General features: G+C 50.1%; 2 protein-coding genes across 2 annotated transcripts in view; both read left to right on the top strand.

Moving 5' to 3' along the window:
• LOC116818314 (uncharacterized) overlaps positions 1 to 7,600 on the top strand; it is a 265,422-nt gene extending 257,822 nt beyond the window's left edge. The window contains 1 exon segment of the mRNA XM_075063437.1: positions 7,272 to 7,600. Within this exon segment, the coding sequence (XP_074919538.1) occupies positions 7,272 to 7,600 (329 nt within the window).
• Positions 3,769 to 16,211, top strand: UCN3 (urocortin 3). The gene is made up of 2 exons (XM_032797509.1): positions 3,769 to 3,853; positions 15,738 to 16,211. Exon 2 carries the CDS (start codon positions 15,747 to 15,749, stop codon positions 16,209 to 16,211), a length of 465 nt encoding a protein of 154 aa, XP_032653400.1. The 5' UTR covers positions 3,769 to 3,853; positions 15,738 to 15,746.
• Positions 16,212 to 19,867: the final 3,656 nt, after the last annotated feature.

Raw genomic sequence — 19,867 nt, 5'->3', positions numbered from 1 at the left:
GAAAGGGGCAGGGTATCTCAGTACAATTATAAAGTGAACCACAAGGTTTCAAATAGAAACACTTCAGAGTCAAAGGCCAATAGGGGCCATTCTATCAGCAGGCAGGAAGTAATCTGGGTGAATGTGATCGTGACACGGTAGGTTTCATGACTCTCAGGCTAGGTCTACACTGGGGTGGGAGGAGCGCGCGGTGAAGTTCTGGAGTTGACGGCAAAGTGATCGGGGATCGATTTTATCCTGTTTACACTAGACAAGATAAATCGATCCCCAATAGATTGATCACTACCCACCGATCCGACAGGTAGTGTAGTCATACCCTAAGGAAAGGAAGGAGTAAGAGCAACAGAATATGGACAATGGACTTCAAAAAAGCAGCCTTAAATAACTCAGAGAAATGGTAAGTAACGGTCCCCTGGGAAGAAAATCTAAGGGATAAAGGTGTTCAGGGAGCTCGCCGTTTCCTAACGAGACAATACTAATGGCGCAACAATGAACCATCTTGATGCAAAGGAAAGATAGGAAGAACAGCAACAGACCAATATGGCACCATCAGGAGCTCTTTAATGACCTGACAATCAAAAGGGAGTCCTACAGAAAGTGGAAACGTGCACCAATTGCTGAGGAGGAATACAAACAAATAGCACAAGCATATAGGGACAAAATCAGAAAGGCTATGGCACAAAATGAGTTACACCTAGCAAGGGACACAAAGAAGGCAAGAAGAAGAGGAACTGTAAATACATTAGGAGCAAGAGAAAGATGAAGAGAAGTAGAGGTCCTTTACTTAGTGGGCAAGGAGAGCTTATAACAGGTGACATCAAGAAGGCTGAGGTATTGAATGCCTATTTTGCTTCAGCCTTTCACTAGAAAGGTTAATGGTAACCAGATGCGTAGCATAGTTATTATTAACAACAGGGGGAAAGGAACACAAGCCAGATGGGGGGAACAGGTTAAAGATGGGGGAAACAGGTCACGTCAGTAGGGCCTGATGAAATTCACCCTATGGTACTTGAGGAACTAGCTGTACCAATCTCAGAACCATTAGCGATTATCTTGGAGAACTCATGGAGGACAGGTGAGGTCCCAGAGGACAGGAGAAGGGCAAACATAGCATCTAAGTTTAAAAATAGGGAAAAGGGAGACCTGGGACATTACATCCCAGTCAGCTATAAACAGATGTGATGTATCTTCTAGTGAGGCTTTTGACATTCTCACATTACATTCTCATAAGCAAACTAGGGAAATGTATCTAGATGAAATTACTGTAAGGTGGGTGCACAAATGGTTGACAGACCATAGTCAAAGAGCAGTTATCAATGGTTCGCTGCCAAGTGGAAGGATGTATCTAGGGGGGACCCGCACGCATCTGTCCTGGGTCTGGTACTATTCAACATTTCCATTCATGACTTGGATAATGGAGTGGAGAATCTGCTTATAAAAACTCCAGATGTCACCAGGCTGGGAGGGGTTGCAAGCACTTTAGAGGGCAGGATTAGAATTAAAAACAACCTGGACAAATTGGAGAATTGGTGTGAAATCAACAAGATGAAATTCAATAAAGACAAGTGCAAAGTATTTTGGAAAAAAAATCAAATGGGGACTAACGGGCTAGGCAGTAGTTCTGCTGAAAATTATCTGGGAGCTATAGTGGATCACACATTGAATACAAGTCAACGTGATGCAATGGCAAAAAAGACTAATATCATTCTGGGGTGTATTAGCAGAAATGTTGCATGTAAGACCCAGGACTTAATTGTTCCATTCTATTTGGCAGTGGTGAGGCCTCAGGTGGAGCATTATCTCTAGTTTTGGGTACCACAGTCTAGGGAAGATGTGGATAAATTGGAAAGCATCAAAGGAGAGCAACAAACGTGATAAAAGATTTAGAAAACCTGAGGGGTTAAATAAACTGGATCTAGTTAGTCTTGAGAACAGAAGACTGGGGGGAGGGTGGGAACTTGATGACAGTCTTCAAATATGTTAAGGGCTGTTAGACAGAGGACAGTGGTCAATTGTTCTCCATATGCAGTGAAGGTAGGACAAGAAGCAATTGAGTTAACCTGCTGCAAGGGAGATTTAGGTTACACATCAAGAAAAACTTCAGTTACGCTCCGGAACAGGCTTCCAAGGAAGGTTGCGGAATCCCCATCACTGGTGGTTTTTAAGGATAGTCTGGACAAATATCTGCCCAGAATGGTCTAGATTTACTTGGTCCTGCCTCAGCACAGGCGCTGGACTAGATGCCATTTGAAGGTCCCTTCCAGCCCTCCATTTCTATGATTCTCTGATTGAGGTCATCTAGTCTGTCCTAGGCATAACCCAGGGCAGAAAATCTTCCCCAAGGATTCCTGCATAAACCACAGTAACTTGTGGTGGAATCTGAACTACACCTGTTGCTACTATGATAGTTTTTTGGGGGAGCGGGGGGTGTTTCATTGTCTCCGGTGAGATGTATCCCTGTCCAGGGATACTGCAGCTGTACCAGCCCTTCCATGCTCACAATAATACTGCCGAGCAGAAACTGAGACCAACCTTTTCCAGTTTTAAGCTCCCAAATCCTTACATGTAAACGGATCTGATTTCCTCAGTGGCTGAGCATTCACAAATCCCACTAAAGTCAATGGGAGCTGCAGGTACTCAGCACCTCTGGAACTCAAGTTAGTTTCACCCAGGTAAATGAGTAAGGAGTCCCGGCCGTGATCAGTCAGTTTCAGAACCAATGGAGTAAAGCAGGACAGAGCCTGATCTTCAGCTCAGTTGCGGGTGAAGCTGCATTGGCTTCAATAATGTTACTTCTTATCTATAAGGATGTAAAGGGTGGAGAATCAGGCATGTAGCACTGAAAGGCCCTCGATATAATGGGAGGAATGAACAAGAAAGAAAACCCCATAGCAGATAATAAGGGGACAAGTTAATCCTTTTCAAACCCCACTTTCTTTCTCTCTGAGGCTCATCAAAGGATTTACCCCATAACCCATCCGATATTTGGTCTATCAAGCACAGTAACCCATCTCTGGGGCTTGCCAATGGCTAAGTGATATGGCCAGGGTTACCCAGAAAGACTGTAGCAGGACCAGTAATTGAACCTCGGTTTTTAGAGTCCTACTCAATTGTCTTAACCACCGGATCAACCTTCCTTGCAACAGGCCAGTCTAACTGGGGACACCTAAAGGGGCCTGATTCTCAGAGGGCCGGTGCTCAGCACTTTCTGAAAAGCAGGTTCCATATTTACAAAAACGTTTTCTTTTGTAGCTTTGGTCTGCAGTGCTGTCTGCACTGGTTTTAGCTGAAAACAAAAGCCCAGGAGGTAGCATGAGCTTTTCAAACTCCTACTAGGTGCCTATTTTCATCCTTAGGGGCCTAAATACCTTTAAAAATCTTGCCCAAAGTGGGACATGTTAGTGCAATGTCCCTTGATTCCAAGCAGGAGGGTTGAGGCAAAGTATGTGTATGGCTGTGTGTACTCTGTATAGTCCTGGAGTTTGCAACAGCTCCTCTTCTTGGTGTGACTCTTAATAGCCAGCTTTTTTTTTTTCGTGAATGAGAAGGGACATCTCAGCCCCGTGACGTTGCCAGCTCCTTCTGATTTCATTTTAATGAAATCATGTCCAAATGAAGGCTCCGCGTCTGGAGTTACGATTCAGACCCCGTGATCACTCATTTTTATATATACACAAGGGAGGGGGTGAAGCGTTTCCATAGAGAGAAAAAATATCGCAGCCCTCTTAATAACAATAAAAGAAGAGGCAGGCTACAGAAGTTCAGGCTAATGTTCCTGATGTATTTCTCCTTACTCTGAGGCGGCGGCTTGCAACCAAGAGCGCTCTCACTCCCGAGCACAGAAGACTTGCAGGTGAGTGCATTGCTTGGAATTCATTTATTAAAGAGCAACCAGCTTCGTTTGCAATGAAGTTTAAATATTTCAGTGCTTCTCATAGGTGCGCGGGTCCCTGCTGGGCGCTGCATTTCTATGTGAGAGGAGACAGGTGTTCGATCAAAAAGCAGTCTAGGAACCTGTATTAAGAGCCAAAAATGACTCTGTCTTTAGAGTTACTGAGGCAAAGGATTAGCTAAAGGACCAGCTGCAATTTTCAGAGTTAAACTGACTAGCTCCAGCGATGGGGGAAAGAGGTGGGGTTGACATTTTCCAAGGGGTATAGCCAGGGAGGGGGACCCAAGATGCGGTTTCTAAAGCCAGCATGGGACAGCAAGACACAGTCAGCCCTGCGGCTAAAGTCAGTTTTGTGCATCAGCAACGAAACGGGCCGTTTGAAAGGTGCAGTTGGTTTATTAGTGAGCAAAGTGGAGGTGTCTGTGGCTGAGATCCAAATTTGTAATATTTGATCTTCCGGCGACTACTTTCTCTGCAAATCAGAGCCATCTAATTAGCCCCAGCTAGAGTCGTTGTTAGGGGGGGACCCCAATAGGTCAGCAAAAGCTTTATTCCCAACTTGCTTGAACTGCCTGGTGTGTCTGCTTCACTTTGCCTCCTGTCTTTAATAGCTAAGAGGCAGGTGTGGGTCCCAAGCTAGCGTAAATTCTGATAGCTCCAATTGTCTGTAGCTTTTCGATATAATGCCTGTAAATTGTCCATTGGAGCGATGACAATTTATCCCAGCTGAACATGTGCCCCTAAAGGCATCTGTGGATCACATCTCGTAAATGTCATCATCAGCCTTTATCCAAGCTTCTTCAGAAACTGTTTTGCTGCTTCTTTCGGCTGAATTCCCCATTTCTTTGGTGACAGTTCCGGGGAGCGAGGTTTCGTAATGGTTAACAGTGCACTAGGGTTCTCAAGTACAAGAGACACAACAGGATGGCGACCAAAAGGTACTTTTTGCAGTAGCCAAGGAAAGGGAATTCATTAGCCAAGTCATCGACAGGGTCTTGTGTTGAGACTTTGCCTTGATTGAATTTTTTATGATATCAGTCCTACATCTGGGGATCTGAAAACCACAGATGCTTCAGGCATGTTTCATTTGGGTTTTTTTCATGCTTTACGGTCCCCGTAGCCACTGACAGCCCCCAGGAGGCCCCAAAGAGTTTTCAGAGATTGGGCAAGCTAATCCAGTTATAGCCTGACACAGGGCCAGACTTTCCATGTCAGATGATGGTATAAAGAGTGTTACAAACTGATTTGATAGCTCGTTGTGCAGGGCTCAGAGAGATGCAAATCGTCTGACAGATTCGCAAGGATTAGCGGAATACCATCCCTAGAGACACCATGGGAAAGAGCTTGATCAGTTCTTAATTATAGCTGGGCGTTTCCAAACGAAATCTGAACAACATAGCTGTCAAAATGGCAGCTCGTAATAATCCAGGGCCAATTACCCTTGACACTAACAGAGCACACGGGGCCAGGTCTTCAACAGGTGGAAACCCATTGTAGAGCAACACGGATTTCCACCCTCTGAGGAGCTGGGCCCGTGCATTTTTAGAGAAAGATAAGCAGGATGTGGGTCTTTGCTGAGATCTACTCAGGCAAGTGCAGGCTGATGAATCCTGCAGGTCGTATGGTTTAAAACCTAGCAAAACTCCATCTATCTGGCTCCAGCTCGTGCAGCCAAGTTTATGGGTGCAATCGATTACTCCGGGACAGCAGCATGAGAGCAGCGGACGTCAGAGAAGAGAGAAGGGGGAGAATGGAAAGCCGCTCTTAAGAACAGCTCCCCGCTCCCCATAGTCCCTGTCCCTTTGGCAGGAAGTTGAAATCTCTTTTGAAGGGTCTCCTGGCTCCCTCTTCCCAGGGCTGGGGGTGAAATGCCAAATCAAAGGCTGTTTCTCATGTGTCTGTGTGTGGGGAGTGGTTATTGGCCTATTAACGTTTCATGGCAGAGTTTAAGCCCTGATTTTGCAAAGTGCTGAGCAATTCCTGAGCACTCTCCCCTGCCGTTAACAAGGATGCTGAACATCTCACAGGATCAGGCCCAGAGTGGTGCCAAAACGATGGGCCAATCACATGAGCTTTATCCAGGCAAAGCGGTGGCAGACATGGCGTGCGCTTACCTGCCCCCACAGCCCAGCCAAGGTGCCATAATCCTGACCTGTGGTCTGCACAGCTCAGTCTTCACACCTCCGTCCTGCCCCGGTGCTATTCCAGCCCTGAGACCCCACATGGCTTTTCGTGTCAGAGCTGGGCCTTGGGATCCACGATCAGTGCAGGCTCTCTGGGTCCCTCAGCAGCCAGAGGGCTGGGAGCCAGGCAGGAGGGAGCCTTTTCTATTTCAAAGAGGAAGGCGGCAGAAGGTTGGAGAATGGGCAGAGCCCTATGGAGAGGTTGGAGGGCTGAGAGGAGGGAGCCACCCGCTGAGGACTGGAATGGGATTGAAAAAACCAACAGCCCTCCCCCGTGCCAGGCAACCCCTACTCTTGCTCTGACGTATGCAGCCAGTGGGCCTCAGACTGAACCATGTCCACATGTGCATTGTAGGCTGGAGCTGGCGAGTCTCACCTGGCCCGAGCACAGGTTGTCAGTTATTCTGAAATGGACCACACTGAGCGGTCACTTCGGGGTGAGGAATATGGCTCCTGGGTCTTCTAAGCTGACAGATGCGCCTCATTCTGCAGAGAGATGGGATGAAGTATGGTGTGGCATGTGGCTAGTTCTGCTGACGGCAATGCGTGCCCACACATACTCAGCGTTACTCACAGGCCTACATGCTCTGCTGGATCCGGGCCTAGTTCAGGGCTCCACTGCCATTTTCCTGCCACCTGTGCTCTGAACCATGGCAGGCCTGTACAGGCAGACGTATGACTCCATCAGCATTGTGCCTGGCACATCGCCCCAAGGAAACAAGTGAGAATGGCTGTGAGCAAGGACAGGGCTCCTTGTCCAGCAGGTCAGTCAAGCTCAGTGGGTGGGTGGGCATCTCCTACACCATAACTGAGACCCAAACTGGTCCATCGCACTCTTCCAGGAATCAGGAAGGCGCTTCCTTCTCGCCCAACCACTAGGAGTCTTCCTGAGCTGATCTCAGCTGAAAGGGACCCTTTTAATAGTTGATCCATGCCTGTTCTCCGACAGCTTTCCATGCCAGCTATATAGCATGGACCTGTTCAAAGCCACTCTGAGCCCGTGTGACCTGCCCAGACCTGATGCCAGAGCAGGGTTGTGCTAACTGGAGAGATGAAAAGGTCTCTCAAGACCTTCAGACCCATCACTGTCTTGGATACCTGATTTCATAGAGGCCAGTTAGAACCATTAGATCCCTAGTATGACCTCCTGCCCCAGGCTGCTACATTTCACCCTGCTGCCCCTGTTTTGTTTCCAGTTACTTTAATTAAATTCAAGCATTTCCATCCTCAAGAGGCCAAATTGTGGGCCAACCGCAAACGAGAGCAGGAGAGACCGAGGTGCCGCCACGCCAACAGGCCCTGCAATACAAGAATCCGTCCCAAAGAGCTTATAATGGACAACCAGTACCGCAGCATTTCCATGGTGCTTTACACTTTCAAAGCACTACCCAAACATTCACTAGTGCTCAGCTCAGCCCTTAGTCCAGGGGTGGTGACAATTGCAAGCCCGTATCACAGTGATGAGCATGTCTTCCCTTCTGAGTACGTTCAAGTTGACAACCCTCATGAAAATATAGATGCCTAGGAAGTTCCAAATTGAGCTAGCATCTTCGCCACCAGCCACTGAGTTCCCCTCAGATAACAGCCATAGCCTTAACTCTGCCCCAGGGGAGACAGCTGCCAAACCTCATGAGTGGGGAAATGGAGAAATGTCGCATTGCACACTCAGTCCTCGGGAAGAGCAGGTAAAAATACTGCTGCAGCCACGGACCTGAAACAAACGTCCTTCATAACGCTCTCCACTGCAGATTCCTTGTCCAGACGGCTCTCCTTAAAATACTAGACGGATGCATGCTGTAAAAAGCAGCTCCAGCTCACACTGGACTATGCATTCTGCGCCAGTGGCCAGTGTCAGGAGGCCCAATGCAAGCACTCTGGGCTTTCTTCATTAACAATCCACAGTCACAATATATTTTCTCAAGGTATTGGGCATTTTTAAAACCATTTTCACAACTGTGGACCCAATCTTCCATTGCCTTCTGCTTTGTGTCGTTATTTACACCTGTGCAAAGTGTGTGTATGGGGGGCGGAGAGGGGAATGCGACCAGCTCCAGGTTGTAATCTTGCGCACCACTTTGCACCCATTTTGCACATGTGAAAATGACTATATTATAGTGGACCACCAGATCTGCTATAGCTAAAATTGAAACCAACTTTCTGGTTAAAGCTTGGCTTTCCTAAGTGCTCTAAAATTTGCGCAGTTTCTCAGATTGCCATGAAATTTGGGGAGCACCATGGGGGCACTGGCTGGGGTCAGTGAATCAAATTTGGGATCATTTTGATCCAGGCGTTTCTGAGAGATAAAGTGCAAGGCAGTTGAGAATCAGGCCGACAGTTTTCTATGCAGTTCTGTAAGCGAAGTCACCCACCAAGATGGGAATTACAGGGCCATTCCTCCACCCCTTACACATTAATCATTATAACCCTCCACAGTGACTCTAGACCTTAGTACCCTGGGAACAATTTTAAACAACCATCCAGGCCAGCTGTTCTTGAACAAGAGTTCGGCGTCTGGTCCAAAAATCAAATCAACAACTTCGCTCTCATTCTCTTAGATGACTGTTCTTTCACTCAAAAGACATTCAGCTGAACCACCGACTTCCTGAAGACCAAGCCTGGCAGTGATGTTACACAAAGCTTTCTAAACCCAGCTGAGACTACTACAGCCTCACAGCTGTAGGGGGCAGAGTTAAGGTTATGGGTATTTTGTGAGTGTGACTGTGGCTTGTTATGGAAGTGAAACCTCAGGGCTGAAATTCCTGGGGTACTTACTTTATTTTATTAACTCTAATGCACTGGAAAGGTGATGCCGCTCAACTCACTGGGATGGGCTTGCAGCTTTAAACACCCTGCAAGAAAGTTTTTTGCAAGGGAATTTCCTTAGTTTTTCAAATTGTCATATTGAGGAACTGGAGGGAGCAGTGGGCTTGGAAATGGGGGGAGGGGAGGAGATTCTCCCTCCTTTCCCCCTGACTCCCTACTGTCTGTGGGGAGAGGAGCATTCCCATGCACAGCCCAAGAGGGGAGCCCCTCTCTGGCAGACCTTAGGATGTGTGCAGGGTGGGAACCGTCTCAGGTCTTAAAGGGGGGGATAAGGGGAGCAGGAGGATTGTGGGGCATTCCCCATTTCCTTCCTGTGCATCTCCTCAGGCCTGATTCCTGTGGAGCTTAGAGGGTGCCCAGGCGGAGAGGTCTGCTTGGATAAGGTAGCAGCTCCCTGGCAAGCTCCAGAAGGCTACTAGACAGGTGTTCCAGCTTCACTTCCCGCGGGTGGTAGGGCTCCCTGAGGCCTTAGAAACCTTTTGGGGTACCTCAACCTTCCCCACACAGATGAGAAGAGGCTCAGGGGATCCCCCATGAGCTTTAGGTGGCTGGCAGAGGGGCCCATAGCCTCCATCATCCTGAAGATTCTCATCACCTCTGTCTGATTTCAGCCCATTATGGGGACTGATCCTAGTTGGGCTTCCGTGTGTGACAAGGCTCATAATGCCCCTATCTGGTGGGAGCTGGCTGGGAGGGACCCCCCAGGATCCGATGGAGGCTTGGGTGTCCAGCTAAGATAATAAGGTTTGTGAAATGGGTGGGAAGCCCCCAGCACGCGCCCTAAGGCCCGGAGCTGGGCCTCCACAAGCCTTTAATGGGGTGGAGTGGCCTGCTGGCTTCCCCATGCTCCCTTTCTCCATTGGCCCCTGCTTTGCCCTGCCCATTCCTGCTCCCAAAGCCACGGCCCTGGCCACTGGAGATCACTCCAGCCTGGTCAGGTTTGAGGCACGGTAGCTGGCAGCAGGGCTGCCTATGCTGTACCTGTTCTGTGACTGGCTCCCGTCTGTGGGACTGTCCCTCTGGTCCCCTCCACCAACTCTAAATATCAGGTGAGATTTTATCTTCTAGGCTCTCTGGCAGGGGTAGGCAACCTATGACACACGTGCTGAAGCTGATTTTCAGTGGCACTCACACTGCCTGGGTCCTGGCCACCAGGCCAGGGGGCTCTGCATTTTAATTTAACTTTAAATAAAGCTTCTTAAACTTTTAAAAACCTTATTTACTTTACATACAACAATAGTTTAGTTATATATTGTAGACTTATAGAAAGAGACCTTCTAAAAACATTACAATGTATGACTGGCATGCAAAGCCTTAAATTAGAATGAAAAAATGAAGACTCGGCACAGCACTTCTGAAAGGTTGCTGACCCCTGCTCTCTGGTATTGTGATCTCCAAATGAAAATCCAACCGCCCCCCTCCAGGCCTGCAGCAAGTCACAGCGAGTTTGAGCCGGGTGAGTGACCCAAGGGACTGACACTAAAGGATCTAGCCAGACTGTGCTAGACATCTGCTTTGGACCCACAGATGAGGCTGTCTACAGCGTTGTAGCTGCGTTGGTCCCCGGACATTGGAGAGACAAGAAGAGCTGTGCGGAAACTTGAAAGTGTGTCTCTCACACCAACAGAGGCTGGCCCAGTAAAAGCTATTACCCCACCCACTTTGTCTCTCGTCTGTCTACACAGCAAAGACAATCCTGCGGCCGGTCCGTGCCAGCTGACTTGAGCTTGGGAGGCTGTTTCGTTGCTGTGTAGACATCCAGGCTCAGGCTGGAGCCTGAGCTTTGAGAGAGAGAGAGATACACACACACACACACCCCTACCTTGCAGAGTGCTAGAGCCTGGAATTCTGCACAGCAATGAAACATCTCTACAGCCCAGGCCCTGTGAGCCTGGGCCAGCCGCAGGTGTCTAGTTGCTGTGTAGACGTACGGGTAGGGTCACTTATTGCTTAGCCTGCAGGGTACTGAAATTCCCAATAGGGGGAGCCTGTGGCTCACAAAAAGTAGCACACACAAGGGTCTCTGCACACTGCTCTGTTTGGTGTCAGGGGTTCTCAGACTTTGGTACTGGTGACCCCTTTCACACAGAACACCTCTGAGTGCGACCCCCCCCTTATAAATTAAAAACATATTTTTATATATTTAACATCATTATAAATGCTGGAGGCAAGCGGGGTTTGGGGTGGAGGCTGGCAGCTGGCGACCCCCCCATGTAATAATCTCACGACCCCCCTGACAGGTCACGATTACCACTTTGAAACCCCCTGATCTAAAAGGTAAATATCGGCAAAATGGAAAAGCCAAACAAGGCTGATTTGAGTCTGCAGTGTGGTTTACTAGCTAGAGACTAATACTATCTGGTGCTTTTCATTAGTAGATCTCAAAGCACTTGATAAAGGAGATCAGTGTCATTATCCCCATTTTACATATGGGGAAACTGAGGCACAGAACTTGCCCAAGTTCACCTACACAGCCAGTGGCGGAGCTGAGACAAGAAGCCAAAAAGCTCAAGTCCCCGGTTGGTGCTCTAGCCAGTGACCACGCCAGGACCTTTGAGCATCCACAGCCAGACAATGCATTGTCACCGTGACAGTGTCTGTTAGAAATGTCAACTCCATCCCTCCACATCTGCTTTTGCCAAAGCTGGCTTGTTCCCTATTCCTCCATCCTGTTTCAAATGGCTCCATCAATGGAGTTTCCATTATTAATAACAACACCTAGCTCTTATGCAGCACTTTTCATCCATAGATCTGAAAGAGCTTTACAAAGGAGGGCAATATCATTACACCCATTTTATAGAGGGGAAAACTGAGGCACAGAGCAGGGCAGGAATATTCCCTAGGTCAGCCCAGTGGCAGATTCAAGACTAGAAACCAGGTCTCCTGAGTCCCATGCCAGCATTTTTCGTGCTAGCCAGGAAAACAGCTAGAATCCATGGATGGAAGTGGGGCGCCCTGGGATGTCCAAAGCAAACAAAGCTTGTGAACAGTCAAAAGGAGCGTCAGGCTGGCTGGGACCTGGGGGGAGGGATAGCTCAGTGGGTTGAGCACTGGCCTGCTAAACCCAGAGTTGTGAACTCAATCCTTGAGGGGACCATTTAGGGATCTGGGGTAAAAATCTGTCTGGGGATTGGTCCTGCTTTGAGCAGGGTGTTGGGTTAGATGACCTCCTGAGGTCCCTTCCAAACCTTGATATTCTATGACCTCCCTGTCTGTCCATGGGTTCCTGTTTGCTGTGGCAGGCTCAAGAGACGCAGGGCCTAATCTTGAGAGGGACCAAGCACTCAGAACTCCCCTTGATTTCAAAGGGAGGTAGGATGCCTGGTGCGTCTCAGGAAGAGCCACCCTGAGGAGGAGAAACCTTTCCAACCCACAAAGACAATGCACAGCAGAGCCATGAAAAGCCAGGCATTACTCAGCCTTCCATGAGGTTAGACTGGCTTCCTGGGGCACATCTACTGTAGCCACCTTCCAGCCCTCCTCTCCCCAGGCACTGGGCTCTGGGTAGGGGGAACTGGGTGAGGTTCAGATGAGATGGTCCCTCCTGGCCATAAGCTCTGTGAATATCTGGGCTCCCCAGCACTGACTAGGTCACAGGAGTATAAGTCTGGAAGTCTCACTCCAAGCACGAGGGAATGTTTGCTCACGTCACAGAGGATACGTCTACACAGCCCACTAAGCCTGGGCTCTGACTCTGGTTTGGCCCCAGCCCCCTTCCTCTCACACACATCTCAGCCTGATGTGGGTCAGCAAAGCATGCAGGCCCCAGGCCCTAGGAACCTGCTCAGGGCGTGGGCCAGAGCCCAAGTGACTCAGGGCCAAGCAGTGTGGACACAGCTCAAACTACAGACCTGAATCAGAGGTCTGTATAATACACTATGGGCCCAGTTTACAATGCAGTGTGGATGCTCATGGAAACAAGGAGTATGTCTACACTGCAGTAACACAGCACAGCTGTGGCTGGCCTGGGTTAGTGGGTTTGGGCTTTGAGGTAGGTTTCAGACCCCAGCCTCCAACCCAAGCTCAGATCTCTACACTGCAATTTTTAGCCCTGTAGACCTGAACCCTGCAAGTCCAGGCTCTGCGACTAGATGCCACAGGTTTCTCATTGCAGTGTAGATGTACTCACGGTTCTGTCCCAGGTCCTGCGCCCCACTCAACCCTTCCCCCAAGTCCCCACTCCCACCCCGCCTCTTCCCATCCCAGCCCTGCCTCTTTCCTGTCTCCTCCCGCCTCATTCCACTGCCTCCCCTGAGTGCACCGCATCCTCACTCCTGCCACTTCTCCTCCCCCCAGAGCCTCCTGCATGCCGCAAAACAGCTGATCATGATGGGCAGGAGCCATGGGGGTCAGGGAGGCGCTAATCGACGGGGCTGATAGGGGGTCTTCCGATGGGTGCTCAAGCCCCAGAGCCCCCATGGAGTCGGCGCCTATGAGTATAGACATATCCAGCGTGATTGTCAGCCACCCCTTCTGGAGGAGCAGCAGCTCAGGATGGGAGCTGATCACAGCAGGCAATCAGAAAACCAGCATTTGTCGTGAAATCACGTTGATGTCAACGACGTATCATTTAGAAAAAAAGGGGGGGGGCGTTTAAGTCGACATGTCCCCTTTTGGCACAGAACATGTTGCTTGTTCATCCTGAAACGACCTTCGTTTTGAAGTTTACGTTAGGTTTAAATGGGTGAAATGGAACCATTTCAAATGCACTGATGGGGGAAAATAGGACCTTGGCTGAAGGAGGTGGGGGAAACGTTGAGAGTGGCCAAGGACCTGCATGGTCTGGAGAGCTGGAGAGCGATAAATAAACATTTCCACTGACCCTGCATGAACATATTTTCAGAATTTCGTTTCCCCCCCAAATTTCAGCTTTTCATCTTCGCTTGCAATGAAAAATCCATCCGCCGACGGGCTTGCCTCTGGACTGACGGAGGGATGAAACGGCTGTGTGGCCAGGCAGGGCTGAGGTGTATTGGGATGCCCTGTTAGTACTCCATCAGACCTCTGTGGTGACCCAGTTATACAGCCCCTGCCCTAGACATGGCGCATTCCTTATCGAACATAGACTTTATGGTCAGAAGGGACCATTATGATTATCTAGTCTGACCTCCTGCACAATGCAGGCCACAGAATCTCACCCACTCACTCCTGTATCAAACCCTTAACTGATGACTGAGCTGCTGAGGTCCTCAAATCGTGGTTTAAAGATCTCAGGGTGCAGAGAATCCACCAGCAAGTGACCGTGCTGCACATTTTGTGGTAAAGCCAAGGTGACTCAGTCAGGGTGAGGTTTGTTGGTGTTAGTCAGCTCATGATTTCGAGGGGTCCTGACTCCTGATTTTTGACAAGTCAGGGTTCGCAATACCGGGGATTATAGTCAGATGCACTTTCAGGGCTGCAGTAGATGGGTTGCCAACACTGCATGGGGTTTCCTATTGATATAAGAACATATATGACCATTTGAGTTAGCTAGCACCACAGAAGCGTCCAATTGGGATTCAGATTGCCCAGAAGTGCTTTTTCGAAAAATTGACATTTTGAACCAGGTTTGAGTTGGTCAGGGTGTGTGTGTGTGGGGGGCATCTTTATGTCAGGGAAGTCATAGCGAATGCAGGGGGCCACATGGAAGAAGACTGGGAGGTGACCATGCTATTCTGACAATCCTGTGGCAATGTCCCAAGTAATATTGCTGAAGCTGTTATCACAGCTGTTGTGTCCCACCCCAGAGGCAGCTCCATTTCAGCGACAGGGAAGCAAAGCAAAGTGAATAGTCTGTAGGGCTGCAAAGCATCGGGTCTCCAGTTCAGAACGTACAACTAGAGGCCACTTTTCTAAATGTGGGTCTTAGCGACCCGCCCAAAAGTACAGAGGGAACCCATGGGTATGGCACAGTGGAACACAGGGGACCTGATGCCCAGTATCCTGCTCTAACCACTAGACAAGAGATGACTGGTACCTGCTGATGGGGGGGGGGGCACAATATAAAGGTTCACCCCCCCAAAACAACTTGAGTCATGCCCCCCCCGTCAGGCTCACCCCCGTCCTCTTACCTTCAGTGGCTCCTCCCTGCAGCTCTCAGCTGTTTGCTACTGCCTCTCCCTGTGCCAGCTGCAGGAGCTACCGCACAAGGAGGAGGTTATAAAGGGGATTTATAAAGGGTCGGTAAACCCTGGCAGAAATTCGGGGTGGGGGAACACATGCCCCTGCGTGCGCCTGCCCCATGCATCAGCTCAGCACTTCCTCCTACTTATGGGTATAGAACCCAGGAGTCCTGACTCCCTGACCCCTGCTCTAACCACTAGACACTTTCTCCAAGATCTGGAAATCCCACTTCCCTCCCCATATCACTGGACTATTCTGCCATCGCAGGCATTGACTGTCTCATTTCCCTGGGGGTGCTTGACTCCTGCTCCACCCGAGGCCCCGCCCCCACTCCATCCTTTCCCCCAGGCCCCACTCCCACTCCCTCTCTTCCCACCCCCATTCCGCCCCCACCCTGCTTCTTCCTGCCCCGTTCCACCCCTCCCCTGAGCTTGCCCTGTCCTCTCTCTGCCCCTTCCCCCCAGCGCCTCCTGCCTGCCACTGAACAGCTGATCCGGAGGGAGCAGAGCTGATTGGCAGGGCCGCCAGCAGGCAGAAGGCGCTGGGTGGGGGGAAGCTGATCGGTGGGGCCTGCCAGTGGGTGCTAAGCACCCATGGTTTTTTTCCGTGGCTGCTGCAGCCCCAGGGCAGCCATGGAATCAGCGCCCATGTGCCCTGAGGATACACCGTTATTAATACTAATGACCCTCACCTACGTTTCTGCCTTCTCTGCCTTCTCTCCCTCTCCTGAGCCTCAGGGGGGAACCATGTCACCCACCAGACTCATGCTGCTGCTCCTGGTGGCCTGCGCCGTGCAGACAGGCCTGTCCCTCAAGCTGTACAAAGCCGAGTCCCTCTTCAGCTGCATCAACGCCGCCCTCTCGGAGGCTGAGAAGAGCCACCTGGAGGAGAACTCCCTCGTGGACAGGAGGAGTTTCGACTCCCCGCCTGGGAAGGAGGCACCCTCACAGCACGAGGAAGAGGAGGAGGAGGAAAAGGAGAAAAGGACGTTCCCAGGGGATGCCCGTTATAAATACCTCTCCCAGGCGCAGCTCAAGGGGAAGATGTACCAGAACCGGGCCAAGCCCGACCGGCGCACCAAATTCACCCTCTCTCTCGATGTGCCCACCAACATCATGAACATCCTCTTCGACATCGCCAAGGCCAAGAACTTGAGGGCAAAGGCCGCCGCCAACGCCCACTTGATGGCTCAAATCGGGAGGCGGAAGTGAAGGGGGCGGTGGGGTGGAGTGGGGTGGCGGGGGCGAACTTGTGGGTGAGGTAGAGCTGGGCGGGCCGGGGAGGGCGGTAGCCATTGGGGTCTTCAGTCCACCCCTCCTGGGGCTGCCCAAATGGAACTGTATATAAGTGCTGTCTATTTTTGATCTTTAAAGCTGCATAACATTCAAATCTTGCTCTCTCTCTTTCTCGCTCTGAACTTTTCCTCTCCTCAGAGCCCTGACCGCGGGCTTTCACACCAGGGGAAGGGGATGGTTGGCTTCCCATAACACGGGCCCCGATTAAAGCAACAGTCTCTCGAGTTTCCAATTCTTTCCTTTCCTTGCCTCTCATTCAGGTCTAGCTGGGTAAATAAAGCTTGACGAGGCCTTGTTCTTCAAGCTATAGAAGATACTGCAAAGGTTATAAAGGGGATTTGTTACGGAGGCTCTGAAACCCAGACAAGACCCTGTAACCATCCCTGGCTCTCCAAAACACAGCCTATGTTGCCTCAGGTCACCACATAGGGTATGTCGACACTGCAAGTAAGCTCAGGCTGCTCAAGCCTAACCCCGCTTGTGTCTACACTGCAACTGTGCCAACCCAGGACTCAGATCCTGGATTCCAGGACGCTGTAGGGCTGGAGGGTCCAAGCTCGAGTTAAGCCGGGACCCAGGATCAGAGCCTTTATTGCTTTGCAGTGTAGATGCAACCTTGCTTGACTCGGGCCCTGGGAGGCAGCCAGAGGTATCCCACAATTCCCTGGGACACCTTCCTTAGTCCTCTCTATCCAAACCATCTGCAATCCCTACTCGCGTTGCCAATGGCAGCAGCTCAGGTCAGCGTCAATGCAATGTCTTCTGATCCCCAATCTTCAAGCACACTATCAGACAGCCTCCTGGGTTTGCAGTGGAGAACAAACCCATCAAGCCTTTTGCAAAGTGAGCTGCTTCCTGGTGAAATGCAGGGCAGGCAGGTAACTTTTCCCACAGTGCACCACACTCCTAAGGCTACTGTAGCCACATTTTGGGGTGGGCGCTGAGGATTCTGGGATATGGTTATTCAGATTTGGGTCTGCGCACTGCAGTGTGGACACCATGGCCATAGGTTCGAGCACGGGTTAGAAAACATGGGGCTAAAATGCAGTGTAGATGCTCAAGCCTAGTGTTCCCTAACATGAGTCAGCTGACTCAAGTCCCACTAACCTCGGGCTTACATTGCTGTGTAGACACACTCATAAAGTATGAAGCAGTCGCAGAAGGGGACGTTGGCCTTATGACAAGCCACCTTCCAAATGGCCTTCCCTGGTAAGATGCATAACCCTCCAGAACATATGCAGTACAGCTTTTCCTCTCTGGGTGGGTAATGAGGCCTATGTGACGTGAACTTGGAGGGTTCTCAGCAGATGGATGTCCACATTACAATCATCACCTACACAACCAGACCCAATCCGCCTCCTGGGTCTGCTCTTCTGGCTAGAAGCACGGCTTATGGTGGTGTGAACAAAAGGAGGGCGGGGGGCCTTCAGTAATTCTCTGGGAGCAGCAGCTTTGGTAAGCCAGGACTTAAAGCGACCCAGCTCAGTCTGCAATGTCACACACACACACGAAGCAGCGGGGGGAAAACCAGCCCTGTGGCTAATACCCCCGAATGGATGAGTCTGCAGGGACTGAGCCTTCTGGATCTAACACACACAACTCTCCTGCCTGAGCTAAAGGCAGTGGTACACTCCTAAGCCTCTAGTGTGGACCGGACACAAGACGTGGGCAAAGACCCAGACTATATTCAGGTGGGTAAACAGAACGCTGCCACGCTAGTGCCACGTTTGCACCAAAATATAAAGCAGCAGGGGGAAAAGCCTGTTTCACGCTCACCTGGCTACTTTTCAAACTCCCCCTTCAAACGCCCCCACCCAAATCTGTCCTGTCTCTACGCGGGGCTTTCTTCCCCCTTCCTCCCTCTCAATCAAACAGCAAAGGGCAGGTCATTGCACCCAGTGGCAGAACAGACACTAAAAGTAGGGCCCTTGTCGAAGCACAATGGAAAGAGGCAGGGCAGGGCTGGGAGCTTAGGGGAAAGGGTGCAGTGGGGGTGGGGGCCTGGGCTGAGTGGGGGTTGAGCACCCCTGGGGAAAATTAGAAGCCGACGCCTGTGAAAAAGATTGCTGGAGCCCAGGCACAATAAGTGTGATTGCACACGGATCAGCACTAAGCCTTCAGATGGTCATTTTCATCGACTGCCAATCAGATCCCAAAGGCTTGACTTGCAGGTGAAAGTATTATTTGTCCATTACCAAAAAACCCAGCCACCTGCCCTCCCCGCAGTCCAGCACTCTCCAGTTCTAGCACACGTTGCTATTGTTTGCAGGACTTTGTCAGTGCAAAGCTCGCCCCTTGTGCCCTATTCAAAGTAGGGCAATGGGCCCTATTTTATCTGCTTGTCTGGGAAGCCAGACTAGTCCCCTCGGTCGAATGGTCCCTTCTGGCCTCACACACTGGGATCCTCCCAGGCTGTCAAACCAACACTGAACCTTTGAGGTAATGATTCCAAGAAAGGCCAATCATTGAATTCAATAGGTGCAATTAGCTCCAATATAACCATAAACCGCAACCAGAGCTCTGCTCTCTTCATGGCAAAGAGGAGTTAGTAATAGCCTCTCAGTCTAACAAACAAAATAAGCCCCAATTCTTACTCTCAGTTATGCTGGTGTAAACCTGGAGTGACTCCTGTGACGGGTTGGATCACAGAAACCCCCTTGGGAACTGGAACTGATGTATCGAGACTCCTTCTGCCCCGGCTTTCCCTGCCAGCCTGGGACTCCAGCACCCGGTCTTGTTGAGCCATACATGCCCTTCTGCTCCAACACAGACCCAGGGTCTGAACCACGTGCCGCAAAGCTGCAGACTTAACTAAAGCAGCTTAAGAAGGGGTCTAAACCCCAGATAAATCCGTTTACCCTGTATAAAGCTTATACAGGGTAAACGCATAAATTGTTCGCCCTCTACAAACTGATAGAGAGATATGCACAGCTATCCTCCCCCCCAGGTATTAATACATACTCTGGGTTAATTAATAAGTAAAACAGTGATTCTATTAAACACAGAACATAGGATTTAAGTGGTTCCAAGTAATAGCAGACAGAACAAAGTGAATTACCAAGTAAAATAAAATAAAACACGCAAATCTAAGCCTAATACAGTAATAAAACTGAATACGGATAAAATCTCACCCTCAGAGATGTTTCAATAAGTTTCTTTCACAGACTAGACACCCTCCTAGTCTGGGCACAATCCTTTCCCTTGGAATAGCCCTTGTTCCAGGAGCTCAGTGGTACAATGTGCCGAGGGCACTGCTCCCCTGACCTAGCCCTCAGATCCTGCTTCTGTCATGAGGGAGATGAGTTTGGGTGTGTCCCCTCCACCCCCGCCAACAGACACATCTGTGTCAGAAACACACCCTGCAAACAGGCACAACGTGCAGCATCTCATCAAGAGGAATCCCGGGGCTGGAATGCTAGAGGCAGGCGTGTTGTAGGCCAGGTCTCGTGAGAGCTGGGTGGAGAAGCTCACTTTGTATTGGCATGGGTAATGCTAGTGCTGTCTATGCCTCACTGTCATAAATCTTTAGGAAACCAGGACTCTAGGAAAGTGTTTTGGGATTCAGGTAAGAA

Source organism: Chelonoidis abingdonii, chromosome 1 (genome assembly GCF_003597395.2).
Source record: "Chelonoidis abingdonii isolate Lonesome George chromosome 1, CheloAbing_2.0, whole genome shotgun sequence".
Taxonomy (NCBI): Eukaryota; Metazoa; Chordata; order Testudines; family Testudinidae; genus Chelonoidis; species Chelonoidis abingdonii.
Note: the sequence above shows the minus strand (reverse complement) of the source record. Positions and strands in the feature narration are given on the sequence as shown.

Excerpts from the sequence above, each read along its gene's own strand:
- UCN3 (XM_032797509.1), top strand. The coding sequence starts at position 15,747 with ATGTCACCCACCAGACTCATGCTGCTGCTCCTGGTGGCCTGCGCCGTG.